Source organism: Ursus arctos, unplaced genomic scaffold (assembly GCF_023065955.2).
Source record: "Ursus arctos isolate Adak ecotype North America unplaced genomic scaffold, UrsArc2.0 scaffold_27, whole genome shotgun sequence".
Taxonomy (NCBI): domain Eukaryota; kingdom Metazoa; phylum Chordata; class Mammalia; order Carnivora; family Ursidae; genus Ursus; species Ursus arctos.
In genome coordinates, this window is record NW_026622952.1 from 6300598 (window position 1) to 6327123 (window position 26526).

At 34.4% G+C, this 26526-nt stretch overlaps 1 protein-coding gene across 1 annotated transcript in view; it reads right to left on the reverse strand.

The window, feature by feature from the left end:
- The window catches only part of LOC113261995 (disintegrin and metalloproteinase domain-containing protein 5-like), a 118257-nt gene that overhangs the window by 83140 nt on the left and 8591 nt on the right, over positions 1-26526 (reverse strand). Inside the window, exons 3-4 of the mRNA XM_048220722.1 lie at positions 25363-25458; positions 6000-6195 (exon numbers count right to left, since the gene is read on the reverse strand). Of these exons, the coding sequence (XP_048076679.1) occupies positions 6000-6195; positions 25363-25458 (292 nt within the window). The remainder of the gene's footprint in view (positions 1-5999; positions 6196-25362; positions 25459-26526) is intronic.

Here is a 26526-nt window from a genome sequence, read left to right on the forward strand (position 1 = left end):
TTGAAAAAGTGCTCAACATCACTGATCATCAGGAAGCTGCCACTCAGAATCACAGTTAGATATCACCTCACAGCTGTTATGTTTGCTATTATAGAAAAGATAAAAATAACAAATGTTGGCAAGGATTCAGAGAAAAAGGAACTCTTGTATACTGTTGGGAATGTAAATTGGTTCAGCCACTATTGAAAACAGTATGGAAGTTCCTCAAAATCTTAAAAATAGAACTATCATATGATCCAGCAATTCCACTTCTGGGTATTTATCCAAAGTATTTGAAATCATGATCTCATAAAGGTATGTCCACTCCTATGTGCATTGCAGCCTTATTCACAAGAGCCAAAATATGTAAACAACCTAAGTGGCCATTAAGGAGTGAATGTAAAAGAAAATGTGATATATCTATATTATTCAATCAGGAAAAGCAGAAATTCCTGCCATTTGAGATAATACCTTAAAGGCATTATGCTAACTGAAACATATTAGATGAGAAAAAGAAATCCTATATGATATCACTTATATGTCGAATCTAAGAAAGACAAACAGAAACAGGGAGCAATCTGGGGCTTTGTGTAGTGGAAATAGGGAAATATTAGTCAAGGGTACAAACTTCCAGTTATAATATTAATACATTCTGGAGATCTAATGTGCAACATGTTGGTTATAGCTAATACATACTGCATTATATACTTGAAAGTTGCTGAGAAAGTAAATCTTCAAAATTCTCACCACAAAAAAGAAAGGGTAATTATATGGCAGGATGGAGGTGTTAACCAATGCTATGTGATAATCACTTTTCAATATATGAATGTATGAAACCAACATGTTGCATGCCTTAAACTTACACAGTATTATATGTCAATTATATCCTAATAATGTTGGAGGGAAAAGATATTTCAGAAGGAAAAAGACAGCAGCAACATGGCAGTGTAGGAAGCCCTGGACTCTCCTTTCCATTCACAAATTCACTGATTCAGCTTCAATTCATGGATTAATTTTCTTTGTGATGAACGCTAAATGAAATGAAAGTCTCGTTTACTCTGGAGAATGCAAAACCAGACTCACCAAAGCCAGTAGGGAGATTCAAGACACATTCTCATCAGCAACCTTACCACAGTGCAGTGTCTTACAAGCAGGAAGAGACCATCTAGTCCCCTGCTTCACCCAGCAGCAAAGGATTTGCTTGGAGGTCCAACATGCACATAATTTTCAGGGGGCTGCCCAAAGACCTGGAATCTATATTGCCAGTTCTGGGAGCTCTGATGGGTCTGAACTCTCTGGATGTCCAGGGACTACAGGGGTGGCAGCTTGAGCTAGTAATCATCAATGGTAGTCCCCCTGCTCACCACCAAGTGAGTGGATAAATAATCCCAACTCTCAGCTTCCTCTTTGGGAGGCAAAGACTTGATCCATTCACCCAAAGCCCCAAGTACCAAGCAGAAGTCATGAAGCTGACAATACACTAACAACTGAAAAATGCACTAGAGGGGTTCAATAACAGACTAGATCAAGCAAAAGAAATGATCAGTGAACTCAAAAAGAAGTCACTGGAAATTATTAAGAACAACAAACAAGAATGAGAAAGAGTGACTTAAGGGCTTTATGGGGCACCAACAATGGGACTAATATATGTATTATAAAAGTTCTAGAAAAACAATAGAGAAGGAAAGGATCAGGAAGCATATTCAAAAAAAATAATGGTTAAAGAACTTCCCAAGTTGAAAGAAGGCAATGGATATCCAGATCGAGAAAGACCAAAGAACCTCTAATAAGATTCTCCACAAGGCTATGAGGAAATTTTTCAGCAGAGTCCTTACAGTCCAGAAGGCAGTGGGATGATATTCAAAGCACTGAAAGAAAAAGCTGCCAACAAAGAATACTATATGGGGCAAAACTGCCCTTTAAAAATTAAAGGGAGAGAAAATTGTTCCAGACAAACAAAAGCTAAATGAGTTCATGACCACTAGACCTCCCTTCCACAAAATGCTAAAGATAGTAATGCCAGCATTATGGTAGCATAAGACATCCCTCCTTATTTTGCCTCCCTTTTAATAAAAAATCCACATATATTTATTATATATCAGGTCTACTTTAGACACTCAAGGAAGAACAGGAGATGGAGAAAAATAGTTCCCAAGTTTCAAGAAATTTAAGATTTAGATGTTAACACATGAAACACGATGTTTAAGAGCTTATGGGCTTCAGAGTAAGGAAATCCTCCAATGAAGCTTTAAAAAAACTTTTAGCTGGGTGGCTCAGTAGGCTAAGTGTCTGACTTCAGCTCAGGTCATGATCTCAGGGTTCTGGGATGCAGCCCCCCTTGTCCCTGTCCTTCTGCCCCTCCCCATTCATGCTTTCTCTCCCTCAAATAAATAAATACAACCTTTTAAAAAAAGCTTTTTACCTGAATTATTTTAAATAGAATTAAAGACAGGTAGTGTCTACATATCAAATGAATTGGTTTTTCTTTTTGTCTTAACACAAATTTTATTGTGTTAAAATACACACAAAATAAAGTTTACCATCTTAAACATTTTTAAGTGTACAGTTTAATGGTATTAAATACATTCACATTGTATAGCCATCACTACCATCCATTCATAATTTTTCATCTTGCAAAACTGAAACTCTATACTCATTAAACAATAACTCTCCATTCCTCCTCCTCCCAAGTCCCTGGCAAATACTATTACATTTTCTCTATCTATGATTTTGACTATGCTAGGTACCACATATCAGTAGAATCATAGAGTATTTGTGTTTTTGTGACTGATTATTTCACTTATGTAAATTGTCCTCAAGATTCATTCATGTTGCAGAATATTGCAAATTCTATCTTTTTTAAGGCAGAATAAAATTTCATTGTTTGTTTGTATATACCACATTTTTCTTTTTCCATACATCTATTCATGAACACTTGGGTTGCTTCCAAATTTTATTCTCAATTATGCTGCTATGAACATGAGTATACAAATATCTCTTCCAGACACTGCTTTCAATTCTTTTGGTTATAGTCTCAGAAGTAAGAATGCTGGGTCATATAGTAATTCTATTTCTAGTTTTAGAGGAACAATCATCTATTTTTCATAGCATATTTTATCATTTTACATCTCCACCAACAGTGCACAAGGGTTCCAATTTCTCTACATACTCACCCATCCTTGTTGGAGTTTTGTGTTGGTGTTTTTGGGTTTGTTTTGTTGTTTTTTTGTTTTGTTTTGTTTTGTTTTTTGTAGTCATCCTAATGAGTGTGAAACTGTGGTTTTGATTTACATTTCCCTAATGATTATTTATGTTGAGCTTCTTTATCTTATTTGGAGAAATGTCTATTCAAGTTATTTGCCCGTTTTTGAATTGGGCTGTTTTGGGCTGTTGTTTTTAGTTATTGAGTTTTAGGAGTTTTCTATATATTCTGGATATTAATTTCTTATCAGATACATGATTCATAAATATTTTTCCCCAATGAAACTACAAAACAGCCAGAAAGCAATTAATAGGATGGCGCCTTGTTTGGATCCAGGTAACTCTGTCGTAGAAACAGTGCTGTGTATTGTAGAATGTTTAGTAGCATCCCTGACTTTTACCTTCCAGAAGCCAGTAATAGTCCTGCCCCAGTTGTAAAAACCATAAATGACTGCAGGCATCGTGTCTAGTAACCAAAGGCCATAAATGCTGCTAAATGTACTACAATGCACAGGACAACTTCCCTCATTCCCATCTCTCACAACAAAGAATTACCTGGCCTAAAATATCAATAATGTTGACATTGAAAAACCCTGATGTGAATGTTGGGTTTGTACCCATATTCCTTTACGTGGTACACAACTTAATCTGGTGACAAATACCCCTAATAATGTATGTTACTTTACAACTAATGAGACCTCCTACCTTTTAAAGGATAAACATCACCACAAACTAAATGATGCTAAAACTTTAATATCATTTTATATTATACGTAAGTATTAAGTTTCTGCATGTAAAGAAATTGCAGAAATAACACTGAAGAACATACCATAGGAGCTAGACTTCTACAAAAACAAAATATGCTAAGAAACAGAAAAGGACACACATTCTACCCCATAAGCATATTTTGGCCAGAAACTAATAATTTAGTGGCACATAATGATTTGTGTTAGGTCCGTGAATAAGATTTCATTGGTTGTTGCCTATAAATCATATATCGTTCTTATCTCAGAAAGCTAATGCCTTCTTCCGAATTCTGTTAAGCCCTACTCAAGACCGTTCTGGTTAACCAGTGTCCATGGCAGATCACAGATGACCTAGTCAAAGAATTTTCATTAATTTGGATTGAAATACAGTTACAGCTGAGTAATATTCCCTTGTATATATGGACCACATCAGAAAGAATAATTACCCAACATTTGCAGCAATATTGATGGGACTGGAGGAGATGATGCTAAGTGAAATAAGTCAAGCAGAGAAAGACAATTATCATATGGTTTCTCTCATCTAGGGAACATAAGAAATAGCAGGAAGATTGGTAGGAGAAGGAAAGGAAGAATGAAGGAGGTGTAAACAGAAGGGGGAATGAACCATGAGAGACTATGGACTCTGGGAAACAAACTGAGGGCTTCAGAGGGGAGGGAGTGGGGGAATGGGATAGGCTGGTGATGGGTATTAAGAAGGGCACATATTGCATGGTGCACTGGGTGTTACATGCAAATAATGAATCATGGAACATTACATAAAAAACTAAGGATATACTGTATGGTGACTAACATAACATAATAAAAAATTATTATAAAAAAAAGAAATACAGTTATGGTTGAGGAAAAATTTTCAACTCCAAAATCTTCAATTTCTTTTTGTCCCCAAACTCTGCAGGAGGCTCACAAAATGTGATTGTTTTTCAAAAATAAATACAAAAGCTAACTGACAGTCAAGCCCAGACTCATCACGTCCTAAGTACATTAACACAAGTAGTCACTAGGATTGGAGAGACATTTCTTCAAAATCAAGATGCTTTAGATATTATATTTACCTCCAAGTAATTTGTAATACTTTGGGAGAAGACTATTATACTTAAACACCTGTAGCTCTCACAGAGAGTTTTAAATCACTCAAAATCACTGCTAATACTAAAGAAACAGTAAACAAGATAAATAACTTGGGGGATACCTAGTTGATATCCCACAACATGGATCTAAGTTTATCTAACTAGCACTGAAATTTAGTTTCCTGATTTTACTTAGGGAAACACTGAATCATGGATCTGAAGTAATTTCCTGTTTCTCCTAATTTTACTGGCCATTTGTTTGTTTGTATCTCAACTATGTTTTAAATACTAATGTCACCATTGTCTTGCCAGATAACACAACTATGATTCTGAGAGAAAAGCAAAACAAAATTATAATTATCACCAAAACTCCTACCTCATCTCCTCCTTAAATGCCTGTCATTCATATAGATTTACATAATACATAGGTAGGTACACAATACCTATAACCTGGCTAAGGAAGGCCTAAAGGGCGGACTGAGAATAAAACATTTTACTCTCTCAAAGAACATGAACTGTAGATGTTCAGGAAATTGTATATTTCAATGAAGCTAATGATCTACACATTTATAGGAAGCTATCAAACTGAACTAGATAGGTCATTAACTGAAGCACACACTCACGAGCAAGCCCCTTCAAACAGACCCACACTTGAAATCCACACAATTAGTTATTAGTCCTGCTTTGTTCTAGTAAAATCCCTTGTTTCATTTAAGCCTAAACTAAACCCACCACCACCAATTCTATATCATCCTCTGAGAAGCTGCATTTCCACTTGAGGTTTCTTCCTTTGCAAACAAGAATTCCATATATACTAAGGTGGGTTTTTTTTTTTTCAGAATCAAGAAAATTTTATTTCCTTTAACATTAAGGGGCAAGACCTCACTCCTTAACAAATTATATTTATATTTTGTCCTATAGAATTGAATTATGGAGCTTAGAATAATCAGAATTTAGGAACTAAGAAGAAAGTTTTGGTCATTACCTCCTCCAATCAAATCTCTACATTGTTTGGTATGTATCCGACATCGTCCTCCAAAACAGAAGGCATCACCCGAATTACAACTTTGTCCATCACGTGCGTAAGTGTCAGCCACACAGTGTGAGGAAACCCCATTGCAATATTCAGGGAAATCGCATTCGTCCGAAGGTTTCCTACACTGCATACCAATTGGTTTTAGCTAGAAGGGGAAAAGGAACATAAGAAAAGATTATGCATCAATGATACTCAAGTTTTCTTTCCCTTCAGGCTTTAATTTTTCATTTTTTTCTAAGTTGCTAAGAGCAAGGAGAAAATTAAGTCTTATTTACTTAAGCATTGCATAGAAATTTAAATAATTAAATTTACTGTGGATAAAAGAATGGGTAATACTTGTAAGAGAAGTGAGAAATTCAGATAAGTAGACTATCATACTTATAAAAAAGAAGAAAGAAAGACAAAAACTAAACCTAAGCAATTAATATAAAAATTACTTTAAAAAGTTACTTTCAACCCATCATGGCTATGCTCACATGGACAGCCTCTGGTTTCTCCATATGCTGTCCCTTCAAGCAGAAATCAGCAACCATTTACAAAATAATAAATACACATCATAAACATTTAGAAAAAGTTTGTAGATTTTTTTAAGGTAATTTAAGGACACACAGGAAAAGGCTTATTTCACATATCACATTGCAAACAACTATAAAAAAAAAATTCCCCAATTATACATCTCTGATCTCTTCAGCACTTACTCTAGCTAATTCTTTCCAGGATTCACTTTCTTTATACCTGTCTTAGCCAACAAATTTCCAAATATCATCACGGCAAACCCTTTCCTCAACCTAAGCCCCAATTCCTCATGGCTATCATTACTATCCTATGCAAACTGAGTCAAATTTGTTTTAGCTTTCAAAGGTCCTAGAGGCCCAGCTTCCATAACATTCACCACCCCCAAAATAAGTTTTCTGTATACATTTTTCTATGTTGTCAACAAGTATTTGCTATATATAGCCACTCTGACACAAATTCTTCAAGTGATGGGTGGGGAAGACAAAAGATGATACTTGAATCACCCAAGCTTATGTAGTTAATATCCAAATCAAAACCAATGATCAAAATTATTTTGTATTAATATCTGTTCCTTTAAAATATGCTTCCTTTTATAAATATGTATAAATGGCAATATTACATTCATTCTAATTTCTTCTATTGTTTTGACTATTTTTTTATAGCAGTTTAAGGGTCACAGAAAATATGAGGGGTAAGTACAGAGATTTCCCGCATAACCCTTGCCCCACACATACAAAGCCTCCTCTCTTATCAACATCTCCATCTTGAGTGGTACATGTGTTACAATTGATGAACTTACATGACACATCATAATCGGTCAAAGTCCATAGTTTACATGAAAGGTCTTTCTCATTGTTATATATTTTATGGGCTGAAACATATGTATAATGGCATGTATCTATTGTTATGGTATCATACTGAGTATTTTCACTGCCCTAAAAATCCTTCATGCTCTGCTTATTGATCTCCCTTCAGCTCTTGGCAACCACTGACCTTTTTACAGTCCTTTTCCAGAATGTCATATATTTGGAATCATAGAGTTTGTAACCTTTTCAGATTGGACTATGTCACCCAACTTATTTTTCAATACTTTTAAATACCCAGTTCCTCAAATGCTCTTTGAACCAAGTTTTATCATCCTATTTGCTCCTCTATTAAGAGGTGTTCTGTTTCTTTACTTGGTTCCCAAATTTCAAAATGTCCCTAAAGCTTAAAAATGGATGACTCCCTTTTTTTCTCAGTGTTTTCTCCTAGAATCTTTGTGTGTTTTTTTATTTTACTTGTAATTCATTTTTATTCTTGCCAAAACTGTCAGTTTGTACATGTAGGGTGCAATTCATTGTCAGGACTATGTCCCCTTACACAACTAAATGAGGAATAGGTGGGTTAATTTATTGCCTCTGACCACCACAACAGCCTTGACCATAGTAAAGAGAGTACTGTGTATATCAGAAAACCCATAGTTTGGGCTAGGTACCATTTCAATAATTAGGCCCAAGGACTAATGAGAATCATAACTACTACTCCAGTTGCAACAGCAGTTGTTCACATATCTCTATTGATATATGAATCTGGTTTATGTTACTCCCTTTTGGTGCAGCAATGATGGGGAATTTGGTAGTCTGCTAAACTGCTTGTGTTTGATAGGTTGTTTAATTTTTTAAAAAGTTACACTTAATATGAATAATTATTACTACATTGTGCCTAATAATGGAAAAGGAGAGTGACATCAGCAAATGTCAGAATAGGAGATTCCTGGCTGCATATTCACATAGAAATGCCTATTTTAACAACTACCATGAAGGAGATAATCTGGCTGAAAGGTTCCAGTCTTCAGGTAAAGTAAAAAATCTGAGAGTAGATGCATTGGTAGATGGTAAGAAGAACAGTTTCACTTTACCCACATCATTCCTTCCCCAAGGTGGCTCAGCTCAATGCCAAGAGAGACTATCTTTGTTGGTGATTGCTCTGACAGAGAAAATAAAGGTGATGAGAACCTGGTTTCCCCAGCCCTACAAAACACTGCAAGAGAATACTTTTATCTCACCCCACTCAGAACACTGAGGGAATTGGCATACTTAAATAGTCTGGGGAGCCTAACACTAGGAAAAGGAGATGGGGTTCATAGCAACCAGTGCATGGATCACAACAACCAGCCACATATCCAATTAACTGGCTTACAGACTTCAGCAAGGGCCTCACCCATGAACCAATAGGATGCCTCATCTGAGGACACCCATAACTAGCCAGCCAACACCCCTAGTATTCCGCACTCACACCCTATAACCAAACCCCAAATTCCACAGCAGATAGTACATATAAGCCTCCAACAAATGGGCACAATCCTGCAGACAACATGGATATCAACAGCTGGCTTGACTCTGCCGAATTGCACAACTTGAACACTTTAGGGCACTGCCTCAGGGAAAATTTGTGAGAGGCTCTCCATAGCCAGATTGGCTTTCTGGGATTGAGAGAAGGTATACAATTCTAATCTCCGCCACTGCCCCCAGGAGGTGTGGAACAACCCCAGAAGAGGAGTGGAACAAGCACACCCATAAAAAAGGTTGGAGAGACCCCCAAAACTCTAACTGGGCTGACTGGTGACTGGCTTCTTTCTCTCCCAAGGCCAGTTAATAAACACTGGAAGAGTTGGCTACTTCTTCCAATGTGAAGGCAGCAATGCAAGTCTTCAAGAAACATAAAGAATCAAGGAAACATGATGCCAACAAAGGAATAAAACAGAGCTCTTGTGGAAGACAAATGAAAGAAATGGAAATGTACAAAATGTCTCACAAAAAATTTTTAAAATTATCACCTTAAGCTCAGACAAGAGAGCACAGATAGACAAACAAAATCAGGAAAATAATACATGAACAAAATGAGAAGTTTCACAAAGAAATTATTAAGAAGAAGAAGAAGAAGAAGAAGAAGAAGAAGAAGAAGAAGCAGCAGCAAACAGAAATTCTAGATCTGAAGAATACAATGACTAACTGAAAAATTCCATTAAAAACCTTCAAGGGCACAGTTGATGAAGCAGAAGAAACAATGAGCTCAAAGGCAATTGTTTAAAATTATCCAGTTAGAAGAACAAAAAAGAAAAAGATTAAAGAATGCTTATGGTACTTACAGGACACATCAAAAGAAACAACATATGTGCTGCGGGACTTCCAGAAAAAGCAGTGAAAGAGAAATGGGCAGAAAGTTTAGTTAAAGAAATAAGGACAATTTGCAAAATCTAGAGAGGAAAATGTACATAAAGCCAAAAGAATTCTTCAAAAAACACATTACAAATAAATTATCAGAAGTCAGTGACAGAATTTTGAAAGTAGTAAGAGAAAAGCAACTCATCACAAACAAGGGAAACCATACAGGACTATAAGCAGATTACTCAGCAGAAACCTTGCAGGGCAGGAGAAAATGAGATAATATTTTCAAAGTGCTGAAAAAAAAATAACTACTAACCAGTACTATATCCAGGGATGTCTGGGTGGCTCAGTTGGTTAAGCGTCCAACTCTTGATTTCAGCTCAGGTCATGAGCTCAGGGTCATGAAATGGAGCCCTGTATCAGGCTTCAAGCTCAGTGGGGAATCTGCTTGAGATTTTCTCCCCCTTGCCTGTTGCCCCTCCCCCACGAAGTGTGCATACATGCACACTCGCTCTCTCTCTAAAATAAATGAAATAAATCTTTAAAGAAAGAAAAGAATACTACATCCAATAGAGATATTATTCAGTAATGAAAAAGAGATAAGACTTTCCCAGATAAACAAATCTAAGCAAGTTCATCTTCACTATACATGTCTTACAAAAAAATGCTCAAGAGAGTTCTTCAAGTAGAAATGAAAAAATTCTAATTAACAATATGAAAACATAAAAGTATAAAAATCATTGGTAGAAGTAAGTTATAGTTAAATTCAGAATACTCTCACTACTGAAATAGTTGGTGCATAAATCACTTTTAACTCTAGTATAAAAGTTAAAAGACAAAAGCATTAGAAATAACGATAGCTATAATAATTTGTCCATGGATGGACAATATAAAAGGATGTATATATGACATCAGTAGCATAAAATGGGGGGGGGATTTTTTGTATGAGATCAAAGTTAGTTGTTACCACCTTAAAATAGACTGTTATAACTATAAAATGTCTTGTGTAAGCCTTGTGGTAATCACATACAGACACACACACATAGTGAATACATAAAATATAAAGAAAAATTAATCAAAACATACCACCACACAAAAATCATCAAATCACAAAGTAAGACACTAAAAGAGGAAAAATAGGATAAAAGAACAACAAAATAAACAGAAAACAACTAATAATATGGCAATAGCAAATCCTCCCTTAATTACTTTGAAAGTAAATGAATCATAATCAAAAGACACAGAGTAAGCAGATTAATGAAAAACAAGATCAAACTATATGTTACCTACAAGAGACCCGCTTAAGTCTTTAGGACACACAAACTGAAAGTGAAGAGAGAGAAAAAAATAGCTCATGCAAAGGGCAATCATACAGAGCAGGGAGGGCTACATGTATGTCATACAAAATACACTTTAAGTCAAAAATGGTCAGAAGAGACACAGAAAGTTACTACATAATGATAAAGAGGTCAATACATTAAGAGGATATAACAATTGCAACATTATTTTATATACACAAATATTGAGAGACCTAAAGAGAGTTTGTGACTTCATCACTCTACTTTCAGTATTGGCTAGATCATCCAAAAAGAAAAATCTGTACCAGAACAGTAGGTTTGAACAACACTATAGTGGACCTAAAAAACACATGCAGAATGTTCCATCCAACAGCAGCAGAATACAAATTCTCCTCAAGTGCATAAGGAACATTTTCCAAGGTAGATCATGGGTTAGGCCAAAAACCAATCCTTAACAAATTTAAGACTGAAATTATATCAAGAATTTTTTCTAATCACAATGATGTTAAACCAGAAATCAACAGTAGAAAAAACTTTAAAATTCACAAATATGTGGGAATTAAACAACACACTCCCAAACAATTTATTAAGGTAGAAATAAAAGGGAATCAAAAAAATATCTCAAAACAAATGAAAACTTGAACTACAGCAATTCAAAAATTAAGGAATTCATTAAGTGCAATTTTGAAAGGAATACTTATAGTGACAAACACATACAATAAAAAGAAGGAAGATCTTCTTAACATCTCTAGAAACTAGAAAAAGAACAAACTAAGCTCAAAGTTACCAGAGGAAAAGAAATAAAGTTTAAACAGAAATAAATAAAATAGAGATGAGAAAAACAATAGAAAACATCAGTGAAAATGAGAGCTGGTTTTTGAAAGATAAAATTGATAAAACTTTTGCTAAACTAAGAAAAAACAGAGAAGACTCATAGAAATTATAAATGAAAGAGGTGACATTACAACAGACACCACAAAAATGGAAAAGATCATAAGAAACTACTATATATATATATATATATATCTCAAATCATGTAACTTAGAAGGGATAAATTCCTAGAAACGACCTATCAAGATTGACTCATGGAAAAAAAAAAAAGAAAAATCTGAAAAAACAAATAATGTAAAGAGATCAAATCAGTTACCAGTTAAAAACCTCCCACCATAGAAAATCCCAGGATCAGATGATTTCACAGACGATTTCTACCAAACACTTAAGGAATACTTAATGCTAATCCTTTTCAATCTCTTCCAAAAAACTGAATAGGAAGGAAAACTTCCAAACTCATTTTATGAGTCCAGAATTATCCTAATGCCAAAGTCAGACCAAGATACTACCAGAAAAGAAAATTATATGCTAATGTAATTTTGACCTGATGAACAGGCCTGATGAACATAAATACAATAATTCTCAAAAAAATACTAGCAAACCAATTTCAGCAGCACATTAAAAGGATCACACATCATGATCAATTAAGACTTATCACTAAGATTCAGGATGTTTGGACATATGCAATTCAATAAATGTGATATGTCACATTAACAAAGTGAAGGATTAAAAATAATACCATGTGCTATATTTTGGCTAAGTGAATTTAAATAAATAATATCATCTCATTAGATGCAGAAAAAAGCATTTGACATAATTCAACATATTTTCATGATAAAAACTATCAACAACTTAGGTATAGAAGGAATGAACTTCAACATAATAAGGGCCATATATGATAAGCCCTTAGCTAATAAGACAAGGGTGCCCTTTCTCACAACGCTTATTCAACTTAGTACTGGAAGTCCAAGCCAGAGCAATTAGGCAAGGAAAAAAAAAAAAGGCATCCAAATTGGAAAAGAAGTCAAGTTGTTTCTGCAGATGATATGATCCTATATATAGGAAACTCAAAAGACTCTACAAAAAAAAAAAACTATTAAAAATAATAAGTGACCTCCTTAATACGTATTGCATGGTGCACTGGGTGTTATACACAAGTAATGAATCATGGAACTTTACATCAAAAACTAGGGATGTACTGTACGGTGACTAACATAATATAATTAAAAATATTATTAAAAAAATAAAATAAGTGAATTTAGTAAAGTTGCAAGATACAAAATAAAAATATAAAAATCAGTTGTATTTCTTCATACTACAAATGCACTATCTACAAAAGAAATTAAGAAAAAAATCCCATTTACAACATCAGAAAAAAGAATAAAATTCTTAGGAATAAATTTAATCAAGGAGGTATAAGACCTGGAAACTAAAAAATATAAACACTGATGAAAAATTCATGAGGACACACATAAATGGAAAGATATCCTTTGCTGACTTTGCTTTGTATTTTTTTTTTTTGCTGTAATAAAGCATAGTGATGAGTATGCTACATGCTAAATTCTATGAATCCTCCTACTGATTCATTAAACATGGGGATAAGGAGTGCCTGGGTGGCTCAGATGGTTAAGAATCTGCCTTCAGTTCAAGTCATGATTGAGTCCTGGGATCAGACCTGGGATAGAGCCTCACATCTGGCTCCCTGTTCAGTGCGGAGTCTGCTTCTCCCTCTGCCTGTCCCCCCTGCTCATGCTCTCTCCCTCTCTCTCAAATGAATTAAAAAAATCTTTAAAAACAAACAAACAAACAAACAAACCTGGGGATACTCTTGGGGACCTCTGACAAAGAGAATTGTGGTCTTAACAATACTGTCTTCCAATCCATTCACATCGAACATTTTACCATTTATTTAGATTTTTTATTTTTCTCAGCAATGTTTTGTTAAGTGTGTATGTTCTACACTTCTTTTATTAAATGTGTTCCTAAGTACTTTTCAATGATATTATGAATGAAATTGTTTTCCTAATTTCATTTTCAGATTGTTCACTCTATTATATAGAAATACAGTTCATTTTTGTATCCTGTGACTGATTAACTCATTTATTTAAAAAGCATTTTTGGTAGATTCTTTAGGAGTATTTACATACAGGATCATGTCATCTGCAAATAGAGTTTGTTGTACTTTCTCCCCTTCCAAATTTTATGCCTTTAGTTCTTCTTCTTACGGGATTGTACTCTCTAGTATCTCTACTACAATGTTTAATAGAAGTGATGAGAGCCTACCTTCTTGCTTTGTTTCTGATTTTAGGGGGAAAGCACTCAGACTTCCATCATTAGTATGCTAGCTCTAGATTTTTCATAGATGCTCTCCATCAGGTTATGATCCTTCCTATTTCTAATTTGTTAGCAATTTTGTAATGAGTGGGTCCTTTTTCTGCATCTTTTGAGATTACCATGTCTTTTCCTTTATTTGATTAATATGGTGTGTTATATTATAAATCCCTCTTGGTCATGAAGGATAATCCTTTTCATATGTTTCTGGATTCTGCTTGTAACTTTTTTAGGATTTTTCATCCCTATTCATAAAGTATATTCGTCTATAGTTTTCTTGTGATGTCTTTGGTATTCAGGTGATCCTATCCTCATAGAATGAGTTTAAAGGGTTTTTTTTTTTTTCTCATATTTTCGGAAAGAGATTGTGGAATATTAGTGTTCTTTCTTTTTAAAATTTTTGATAGAATTCACCAATAAAGCCATCTGGACCTGAGCTTTTCTTTGTGGAAAGATTTTAAGTTATTAATTCAATTTCTTTACCCATCCATTCAGATTTTCTATTTCTTCTTAAGTCAGTGTTGATAATTTGTGTCTTCCTATTTTATCTATGTTGTTTAATTTGCTGGATATGGTAGTAGGGTAGTAGGGTTCCTTATAATTCTTTTAAATCATGTAAGTTCAGTACTGATTCTCCCCTTTCATTTCTGTGAAACCTCTCTTTCTTAGTCTAGGTAAAGGCTTATCCATTTTTATTGATTTTTTTTCAAAGAACTAATTTTGGTTCCTCTGATTTCCTCTCAAACTTTATTTCCTTCCTTATATTTGCCTTGAATTTAATTTGCTCTTCTGTTTACAGACTTTTAAGGTACAAGCTTAGATTATTGACTTATTTCTTATTTTCTAATATAGACATCTATAAGTAAAAATTTCCCTCTAAACATTGTTTTACCTTTATACCATGTTTTGATATGTTGTTTTCTCATTTTCACTCAGTTCAAAATATTTCTAAACTCTTTGTGATTTCTTCTTTGACACACTGGTTATTGATAAATGTGTTATTTAATTTCTAATATTTGTAGATTTATTAAATTTCCTTCATTTGTTGATTTTTTTATTTGATTTTATTGATATCAGAAAATATGCTTTGTATGATTTCAGTCTTTTACAATATACTAAGACTAGCTTTATAGCCTAGTATATGGTCCATCCTCAAAGATATTCAATGCATGCTTGTAAATACTGTATATTCTGCTGTTGCTGGGTGGAGTGCTCATTAATATCAATTTGGTTAAGTTGTTTGACAGTGTGGTAGAAGTATTCTATACCAATGATGATTTTTAGTCTGGTTGTGGGAAACCATGAGCCAGAAGACCCAGCAAAGCTACACTCAGATTTCTGACCCACAGAAACTGTGAGGGAAAATGTGAATTTTAATTTGGAGGGTAATATATTATGCAGCAACAGTTAATAATATACCATTGCCTTATAGAATCTGACTCTTTCCTACCATTCTGACCCTGTCTATCATAGTACAGGTTCTCCAAAAACCAGAGCTTGAAGCAAAACTTATATCCTAATGCGTCATTAAGGTTTGGGAGTCTAGGGAGATCAAAGCAAAACAAATACAAGATGGTTGGTGCATTGGTAAGCTGGCCAAAGCTTTACCGAAGATATTTAGTTGCTGTCTCCAGAAAGAGCATATGAAACATTGCATTTCAAACAATGTCTTTTGTGTTTTTTTTGTTTTTTGGGTTTTTTTGAAGATTTTATTTGTTTATTTGACAGACAGAGAGCCAGAGAGCACAAGCCAAGGGAATGTCAGAGGTAAAGGAAGAAGCAGGCTCCCCACTGAGCAGGAAACCTGATGCGGGGCTCAATCCCAGGCCGCTGGGATCATGACCTGAGCTGAAGGCAGACACTCAACCCTCTAAGTCACCCAGGCACCCCCAAACAATCTGTCTTTTGGATTGAGCAGAAAAACATGGCCAAGCATATCCGGGTAGTTACAGACTCAGTCCAGGAGACCATGTACTATAGCAAATCAAGTGGTAAATTAATCATATTGTATATGAAGTCTTCATTTTTACAAAGTTATTTACCAGAGTTTTATTTTATTGTCTTTAAAACAGAAGCCAGTTTCTAAAATGTCTGATTTGTCAACCATGTTCTAGAAAAATGTATAATTATTACCTTATCTGATTATGGTTTGAATTGGCTTTTATAACAAAGAAGCCATATTTTGGAAATAAATGTTAATTAGGCACTTCTATCTTTTAATCAGTAGCAATGAGCAGAAAAACATGGCTGAACAACTCTGAAAAGTCACATAAACTAGTTTCAATACACTATTTCTTTCTCTATCAGTCATTAAATTATAAGAACATAACAAGCCATTTTTCTTCATTTATTCATTTCCCATTCTTAGAATCTTTTTATCACTTTCTTTTGTTTGAATCCTCTATACCAATACTTCTACTTGTCACTGAGGTATTAGATCAAATGTCATCCCTTAAAGAGCTATTCCTTGTTTACCCTGACTAAAATACACCCTCACTCAGTCTTTATTCTTTTGCCCAATTTTTTTTAAGATTTTATTTATTTATTTGACTGAGAGAGAGAGAGAACAGCAGGGAGAGCAGTAGAGGGAGAGGGAGAAGCAGAAACAGGCTCTTCACTGAAAAGCCGGGGCTCGATCCCAGGACCCTAAGATCATGACCCGAGCCAAAGGCAAACTCAACAGATGGAGCCACCCAGGCACCCCAGCCCTATTTTATTTTTAAATCACATATCACTATCTGAAATTATCTTTTAAATATTTGTTTGCTTAAGATTAATCCTCTGTAATACCTCTCGGTATGGGGTAAAATATTTTCTGAATTAGTGAGTAGATAAACAATTCAAGCTGCAAATAAACTGTAAATGAGTATCTGCTCCTAATGTAAACCTTTTATTTCATCCAAATTCACTGAGATTTTATTTGTAGCTTTTGGTTGTTGTTTTCTCCACACTTTGTTGCTGTACATTAGTTTTAAGGATATGAGTAAAGTAGAGTGGTGTCTACCTGCCACATTTAACAGAATTACACCAATTTTCTTTGATATTAAGAAAACTTACTGTGTTTTCAGTCCTATCCTTTTTTTCTCTCTCTCTGTTTTTCCTTCTGCTCTAATCCTTACATTTGGCTCTATCTTCTTAATATTTGCCTTCCAGGTAACTCTATGCCTAGTTTGAGGGACAGAAATTTGGGTCCACTAAGATTAGTGTTGATTTCATGCTTAAATTGCAAATTTAGTTCATCTGTAATCATTGTTTATTTCATACACCATTAATTTTATTGTGTTCAATTCCCTTCTTATGACATTGTCTTAATTCAAAGAGGTCAACCTTTGCAATTTTTTGAGAATGACAGTTTCCTGAAATTGCTTCTGTATCCTACAACTTAATTTTAAAAGCACATCCAAAGAACGATGTCACAAGATGGCAGTATAAGAATCCCCTATTCATATTTCCCCTCAGCAACAATACTTGACGGCAATCCACAGACAAAAGTGCCTTCAGCAAAGCTCTGGGAAACAACTAGGAGACACTGAAACACAGCTGAACTCTGAGATTGAGGAAAGCTAAATTGAAAAGGCAGGCCCTCACCCAGGGAGCTACTTTCTGACCCAACTAAAGACCCAGAAATATCTCCATACCCAAGTCTCGTCTCAGCCCCACGTGGCAATGACCCTGCTATAAGCATCATATGCCAAGGAATCCAGGAGGAGTCACACCCACCCATGCATGAGTAAGAGGCACATAGACCTTAGTTCCAGGTGTAGACCCTGAAATGGCCCATGAAACAGCTGTGGTCCAGGAGTACCAGGAGGTAAGTACAACAAACTTAGTTTGACTAGTTTGAAAGGGTCACATGACTGAGCTCCAGCCCCCAACCAGCAGCAGCCTGAAAACCATCCTGCTGGTAGAGGGATTTGACATGAAACACCCCCATCTTCACCAAAGATTCAGAACAGGCCCTATATTCAGCTCCAGCCTCCCTCCCAGTCCCGTCCCCAAGCAGTCCTGCCAGCCCTGGAAATTGCAGGAAACACTCCCACTTATGGCTGGGAATCCAAAAAGGGCCCCATATTATGTGCTAGGCCTCTTCGAGCCTCCATCCACGAAGAGCCTTGCCGACAAAAAGACCTGTCAGGAGACACTCTTGTCCATACTCCCAGAGATCCTCAAAAATTCCTACACTTGGCTCCAGCCCCCTCACAGATACAGTCCACCATTAGTCATGCTGGATGAAAAAATCAGTAGGATACACTCCTATCTGTACCCCTGGAGATCCAGAAAGTGCCTAATTGTCAGTTTCAGCCCCTACAAGCCAGCTATAGCCTGCCAGCTGTCCTCCCAACACAAGGATGCGGCAGAAGACATTCCAGACTGTACCTAAGAAGATCCTGAAATGGCCCTATACTTGCATCCAACCCCACCAGCCATTATCAGAGAGCTGCCTAGCTGAGTCAGGGACCTGGCAGGAGACATGCCCATCTGTGCCTCCTGAGCCAGGTCCTCAGATCTCAATCTTGGTTATGGACCCTGAAACAGCACATCAACACAGTTCCAGCCATTCAAAGCCATGGTCAGGGCCATCCCTGACCACAAAAGGACCTCCCCAGTGATCTGGCAAGAGACCTCCTAGGAACTTAGTGGGAGTCATAACCATCCACACAACAGGTAACAGGATGCTGTCTGAACACCCAGTTGTGGGCCCTGAAGCAGATCCTTGTCCCACAGTCACCCTACCAAACAAGGTACTAGAGGCAATCCTATATAGGAACCAAAGAGAATCCATGCCCACCCAAGCCCCAGGTAACAAGCCCGACAACTGCATATCCCACTACAGACTCAGAAACAGCCTTGTAAACAGGCTCTAACCCAGCAACTGCCAATGCTGGAGATAACCCTATCAGCCTAGGAACTGACCGATCTTTAGTTGCAGAAACCACTCTGTAGAGACTGCAAGAGGTGTTTGCTCTTTAAATGCACAGATACCAACCAAAGGCAACATGGATCACAAAGAATCAGGCAACTCTGATACCATGAAAGCAAACTAATAAAGCTAGAGTAACCAATCACAAAAAATGGAGATCTATGAATTGCTTCATAAAAGTTCAAAATAATCATCTTAAAGAAACTCAATGAAATGCAAGAGAACACATATAGACAACTGAACAAAATCAGGAAAATGTGTAAGAACAAAATGAAGTAATAAAGAAATAGAAACCATCAAAAGGAACCAAAGAGAAATCCTAAAGTTGAAGAAAATAATAACAGAAATGAGAAATTCAATAAAGGGCTTCAACATCAGAATCAATCATGCAGAAGAAATAATAAGTGAACTGGAATACTGTTGATTTGAAATTAGCTAGTTATATGAGCAAAAAGAAAAAAAGAGTGAAGAAAGCCTACATGAATTATGGGACATCAATAAGCAAATTAAATTCATATTATGAGAGTCCCTGAAGGAGAAAACAAGAGAGAAAAGAATAGAAAGATTATTTAAAGAATACCAGATAAAAAAATTTCCCAAATTTTGGCAGAAGTATAGACAGATAGGAACAAAAAGCTAAAATGACTTCAAGCAAAAACAACTTAAGATTGCCCAGGACAAATTATAATCAAAATGTTAAAAGTCAAAGGAAAACTTTGAGAGCAAAAATTGAAGATAAAAATTACTCATCACATATAAGGGAATCCACATAAGGTGATCAGCAGATTTCTGTGCAAAAATTTTGTAAACTAGGAGAGAGTGGGATGATAAATTAAATGTTGAAAGAAAAAAAAAAACCTGTTGGATAAGAAAACTATACATCTCAGAAGTTGTGGTCCATATATACAATGGAATATTACTCAGCTATCAAAAAGAATGATTTCTCAACATTTGCTGCAACATGGACGGCACTGGAGGAGATAATGCTAAATGAAATAAGTCAAGCAAAGAAAGACAATTATCATATGGTTTCTCTCATCTATGGAACATAAGAACTAGGAAGATCGGTAGGAGAAGGAAGGGATAAAGTAAGGGGGGATAATCAGAAGGTGGAATGAAGCATGAGAGACTATGGACTCTGAGAAACAAACTGAGGGCTTCAGAGGGGAGGGGGGTAGGGGAATGGGATAGGCTGGTGATGGGTAGTAACGAAGGCACATATTTCATGGTGCACTGGGTGTTATACGCAACTAATGAATCATCGAACTTTACATCAAAAAAAAAAAGGACAACAGAATTTCCTTTTTATCTTTTTCTTTTTTTTGGTAATGTAACTAAGTTCTTTTCTTACTGTTAAACAGACTTTTAGCCATATTAAAAATTGTTTCCAGTAAAAAAACAAAACAAAACAACAACAACAAAAAACTATACATCTCAAAACTGTCCTTCAGAAATTAAAGAGACTTAAAGACCTTCCCAGGTAAATAAATGCTAAGTGAGTTCATTACCTCTAGACCCATCTTATAAGAAATACTATATGGAGTTCATCAAATTCAATGAAAGGACACAACTCATGAAAACATTTAAAGTACAAAACTCACTGGTAAATGTAAATATATACTCAAATTCAGAATACTCTAATACTCTAATGGTGGCAAAATACTTTTATCTCTAGTACAAAACTTAAAAGTTAAAAGACAATATAAAGTAAATATTGTTACAAAGATTTGTTAAACAATGCACAATATAAAAAGATGCAAAGTGTGATATTAATAGTACAAAATGAGGGGGAATTAAATGAGAATTAAAAATGTACAGCTTTAGTATGTGACTGAAAATAGGTTATTATTGCTTAAAATAGACTATTATAGGATGGGTATTAAGGATTGCACTTGTGATGAGCACCAGGTGTTGTATGGAAGCGTTGAATCACTATGTTGTACACCTGAAACTAACATTACACTGTATGTTAACTAACTGGGAATTCAAATAAAAACTTAAAAAAATAAAAAGAGGGGTGCCTGGGTGGCACAGCAGTTAAGCGTCTGCCTTTGGCTCAGGGCATGATCCCAGCGTTATGGGATCGAGCCCCACATCAGGCTCCTCCGCTATGAGCCTGCTTCTTCCTCTCCCACTCCCCCTGCTTGTGTTCCCTCTCTCACTGGCTGTCTCTATCTCTGTCAAATAAATAAATAAAATCTTTAAAAAAAATAAAAATAAAATAAAAATAAAAATAAAATTACCTTATAATTTAACAATTGCCCTATACTGGGTATTTACCGCAAGAATACAAAAACACTAATTCAAAGGGATACCTGCATGCGTATGTTTATAGGAGCATTATTTACAATAGCCAAGATATGGAAGCAGCCTAAGTGTCCATTGATTGATGAACAGATAAAGAAGATGTGGCAGATAGATAGATAGATAGATATAGATATAGATAGATAGATATAGATATAGATATAGATTATATAATGGATATATATAATGGATATATATATTATATATATTATATATATATTATATATATATAATGGAATATTATTCAGCCATAAAAAAGAATGAAATCTTGTCATTGCAATGACATGGATGGAGCTAGAGTATAATGCTAAATGAAATAAGTCAGATAGAGAAAGACAAATACCATATGATTTCACTCATACGTGGACTTTAAGAAATAAAACAAACAAGCAAAAGTAAAAAAAAATGAGAGAAAGAGAGAGAGAAAGAGAGGGAGAGAGTCAAATAAAGAAACAGACTTTTAATTATGGAAAACAAACTGATGATTACCAGAGGAGAGGTGGGTAGGGCAATGGGTTAAATATGTGATGGAAATTAAGGAGTGCACTTATTGTGATGACCACAGGGTGATGTATGGAACTACTGGAATACTGAATTATTACAGTGTATACCTAAAACTAATATAACACCATATGTTAACTGACAGGAATTAAAATAAAAACTTAAAAATAGACTATTATATCTATAAAATATTTTATGTAAGCCTTATGACAATCACAGAAAAGAAACCTAGAGTAGACACACAAGAGGTAAAGAGAAACAAATTAAAGCACACCACTACAAAAAATAAATCACAAAGGAAGATAGCAAGAGAGGATTAAAGGGAAAAAAGAACTAAAACAAACAAACCCAGAATATGATTAACATAATGGCAATACAAAGTTCTTAACTATCAATAATTAAACGTAAATGGATTTTCTCTAACCAAAAGACACAGAGCGGAAAATGTATAAAAAGCAAGATCCAACAATAAGCTGGCTACAAAAAACTCAATTTACCTTTAAGGACATTCATAGGCTGAAAATAAAGGGAAGAAAAAAATATTCTATGCAAATGATAACCAAAAGACAGCAGGGTTTGCTATACTTAAATCAGATAAAATAGACTTTCAAACACATCAGTCACACACACACACACACATAAATAAATAAATAAATAAATAAATAAATAAATAAATAAATAAATATGAGGAGAATATAACATTTGTTGTAACTATATATGCACCAAATATTGGAATGCCTAAAAATTTAACTAAATATTGACAGACTGAAGGGATAAATAGATAGCAATTCAATAATAGTAGAGGACTTCAATACCCTACTATTAACACTGGACGGATCAATCAGAAAGAAAATTAGGAAGAAAATAGCAGGCCTGAATAAAACTATAGACCAAATGGACCTTAAATTATATAGAACATTATGTGCAACAAGAACAAAATACATATTCTTCTCAAACACACATGGAACATTCTTCAGGATAAAATGTATGTTGGTCCACGAAGCAAGTCTTATGAAATTTAAGAGAACTAAAATAATATCTAATATCTTTTCCACACACAATGGTATGAAACCTCAGGAAAAAAACTGAAAAATTCACAAAATTTGCAATTTAACACCATACTCCTGAAAAACCAATGGACCAAAGAAGGGAAAAAAAGGAAATCAGAAAAGTATTTTAAAATAAACAAAATTAAAACAAACAAAAAAACAACATACCAAAACATAGGGACATAGGAAAAGCAGTTCTAAGAGGTAAGTTTACAGCAATAAATGCCTACATTAAAAAAAAAAAACTCAAATAACCTAACTTTATCCCTAAAGGAATTAAAAAAGAAAAATAAATTAAGCCCCAAGTTAGTAGAAGGAAAGAAATAACAAAGATCAGAGCAGAAATAAATGAAATGAGACCAGACAGACAATGGGGGGGGGGAACCAATTAAACCAAGAGCTGGGTTTTGAAAAGATAAACAAAATGGCAAACCTTTAGCTAGACTAACAAGAAAAAGAGACAGGACTCAATAAAATAAAATTATGAAAGAAAGAGGAGACACTAAAATTGATACCATAGAAATACAAAGTATCATAAGAGACAATAACAATAACAATTATCTACCTACAAACCTGCATGACACTTTAGAAGAAATGGATAAATTCCTAGAAACAGGCAACCTAGCAAGACTGAATTATGAAGAAATGGAAAACCTGAACAAATCATACACAAGTAAAGAGACTGAATTTATTATCAAACTTCCTAACAAAGACCAGAAGTAAATGGTTTCACAGGTGAATTCTATGAAATATTTAAAGAATTAATGCTAATCTTTCTCAACTCTCCCAAAAATTAAAAAGGAGGGAACACTCCCAAACTCATTTTACAATGCCAGCTTTACCCTGATACCAAAGACAAACAAGGAAAGTAACAAGAAAAGAAAATTACAGGCCAATAACCCGATGAATATAGATGCAAACATTCTCAACAAAATACTAACGCACCAAATTCTACACCACATTAAAAGTATCATATACCATGATCAAGTGAGATTTATTCCTGGGGTGCAAGGATGATTCAACACACAGGAATCAATAAACATAGTATACCCCATTAATATAAATAGGGGTAAAATTCATGTAATCCTTTAAAGTGATGCAGAAAAGACATCTGACAAAATTCAATACACTTTCATGACAAAAGCTCTCAACAGTTTGGATATAGAACAAACATATATCAATATAATAAAAGCTATATATGACAAGCCTGAACTAACAATTTTCAATAGTGAAAAGCTGAAATCTTTACCTGTCAGATCAAAAACAAGACAAAGTTGTCCATTCTTACCACTCCTATTTAACATAGTACTTGAAGTCCTAGCCAGAGCAATTAGGCAAGAAAAAAAAAAAAAAAGAATTAAAAGGCATTCAAATCAGAAAGGAAGAAATAAAACTGTGGGGGAAATGGATAGATGTTGGTCAAGGGTACAAATTTTCAGCCATAAAATGAATCAGTCTGGGGATCTAATGTACAGCATGGTGACTAATGTTAATAATGTATTGTATACTTGAAAGTTTCTTACTAAATGTTGAATGTTCTTGCTATGTAAAATGATGAATGTGTTAACCTTATTGTAATCATTTCATAATATATACTTACATGAAATCATTACATTGTACACCTTAAACTTACACAGCATTATGTGTCATTTATATCTCAGTAATGTTTGGGGAAAAAAGTTTAAAGATAAAAGCGTATTCTCACTCCAATCTTATGGACATGTGTCATTTACCTTGTTCAGCAGTTTCTTTTTTCTTTGGGATTCCAGTTAATTGTCCTGGGTACAAGACAATTATTCAGGAATTCTTTAAATACTTTCAATAAAGAGGGATTGGTTGATCATAACAATAACTGAATTGAAAAGGAACAGCAGACTTTACCAGAAGATAGTGAAAAGAATTTAGCTAACAACAACAACAACAACAAAAACAACAACAAACTAATCTAACTTCTTGACCCCATGTGAGGTATGGTGTTAGAAAATAAGACCTGGGTGTTATATGCAACTGATGAATTACCGAACTCTACATCTGAAACTAATAATGTATCATATGTTGGCTAATTGAATTTAAACTAAAAAGAAAAGAAAACAAGACCTTAAGACGGTTGCTTCAGATGTATGTTGATTGCAGAAATATCACAACAGGTACAAGAAAGATTTGTAATAAGGTATAAAGATGTGAATTCAACTCAGGAGAGAAGAATCATCAGGCATTATGTACATAAGCATCCTGGAAATGACAGATTACTGAATGGACTGAAGCGTAAGAGGGGTAACTACTTAAAGTTAATGTGTTTGGATATAATACAATGCAAAGGGCCGATAGGGTATTGACATGCTTTTCATCTTTTCGAAACAAGTATTTCAAGAAATTTAATGCGGAGTTTCTATAAAATAGATTGCCTCTTACCTTGCAATCAAGTGTGCAGCATTCCCCGGAACCACATTGTTTACCCTTTTTCATTACACATAATCTAGCTTCACAGCAGTCTTTATGTGTACAGTTCTGTAAACAAACAGACAAATTCAAATGATCTCTTCTTTCACATCCGTTATAATTTGTCTTTTAAGAAACTTGGCAATTTCATCTAAATTGCCAAATTCATTTACATAAAATAGTTTTTTAATATTCCCTATTTTAAACATTTGTAGGATGTGCAGTAAGTAATGTACCCTTTTTCATTCCTGATACTTGGAATTTCTTTTTTCTTTCATTTCTCCACCAGCACAGCAAGATGTTTATCAAGTATATTGATTATTTTCAAAGCCCTGGCTTTCATTTTTGTTGATTTTTATTCTCTGATTTCTATTTCATTGATTTCTACTTTTATCTTTATCATTATTTCCTTCTATTTGCTTTAGATTTAACTTAGACTAATATTTTAGTTATTTTAAGTACCATTCTGAATAATTGATTTTAGACCTTTTTTTGTTAATATAAGCATTTATAGCTATAGATTTTTCTTGTAACACTTTTTAACTGAATCTCATTGATTTTGAAGTTATGTTTAAATTTGCATACTGTTAAAAATCTATCCTAAAATTGCTTTTGTAATTTATCTTTGAGCCAAGGGCCATTTAGAAGTGGTAGTTTAATTTCCAAATATTTGGGGGGTTTTCAAGATATTTTATTATTCTTGGTTTCTAATTTAATTTTCAACACAAAATAAATATGTTTAGATTTATTTCATGCCTCAAATATTCTATCCTGATGAATATTCCAAGTTCCCTTGAAAGGAATTTTTATATTTAAGCTATTAAATATAGTGGCTTATAAATATCATTATTTTAAGGTGATTGGTAGTATTGTTCAGGTCTTCTATATCCGTACCGATTTTTTTGTCTAGTTGTTCTATCAGTTAGTGATAGATGTGGAATAAATCTCTAAATATGATAGATTTGTCAGTTTCTCTCTTTAGTTCTGCCAGTGATCTCTTCATAAAATTTGAAGATTTAATGTGTGTGTGTATATATGTAAATATATTTTTATAAATCTTTATATATTTATTATTGTTATATCCTCCTTATGTTTTTATCCTTTTTTTCATTTTGAAGCATTACTCTATTTTTATTT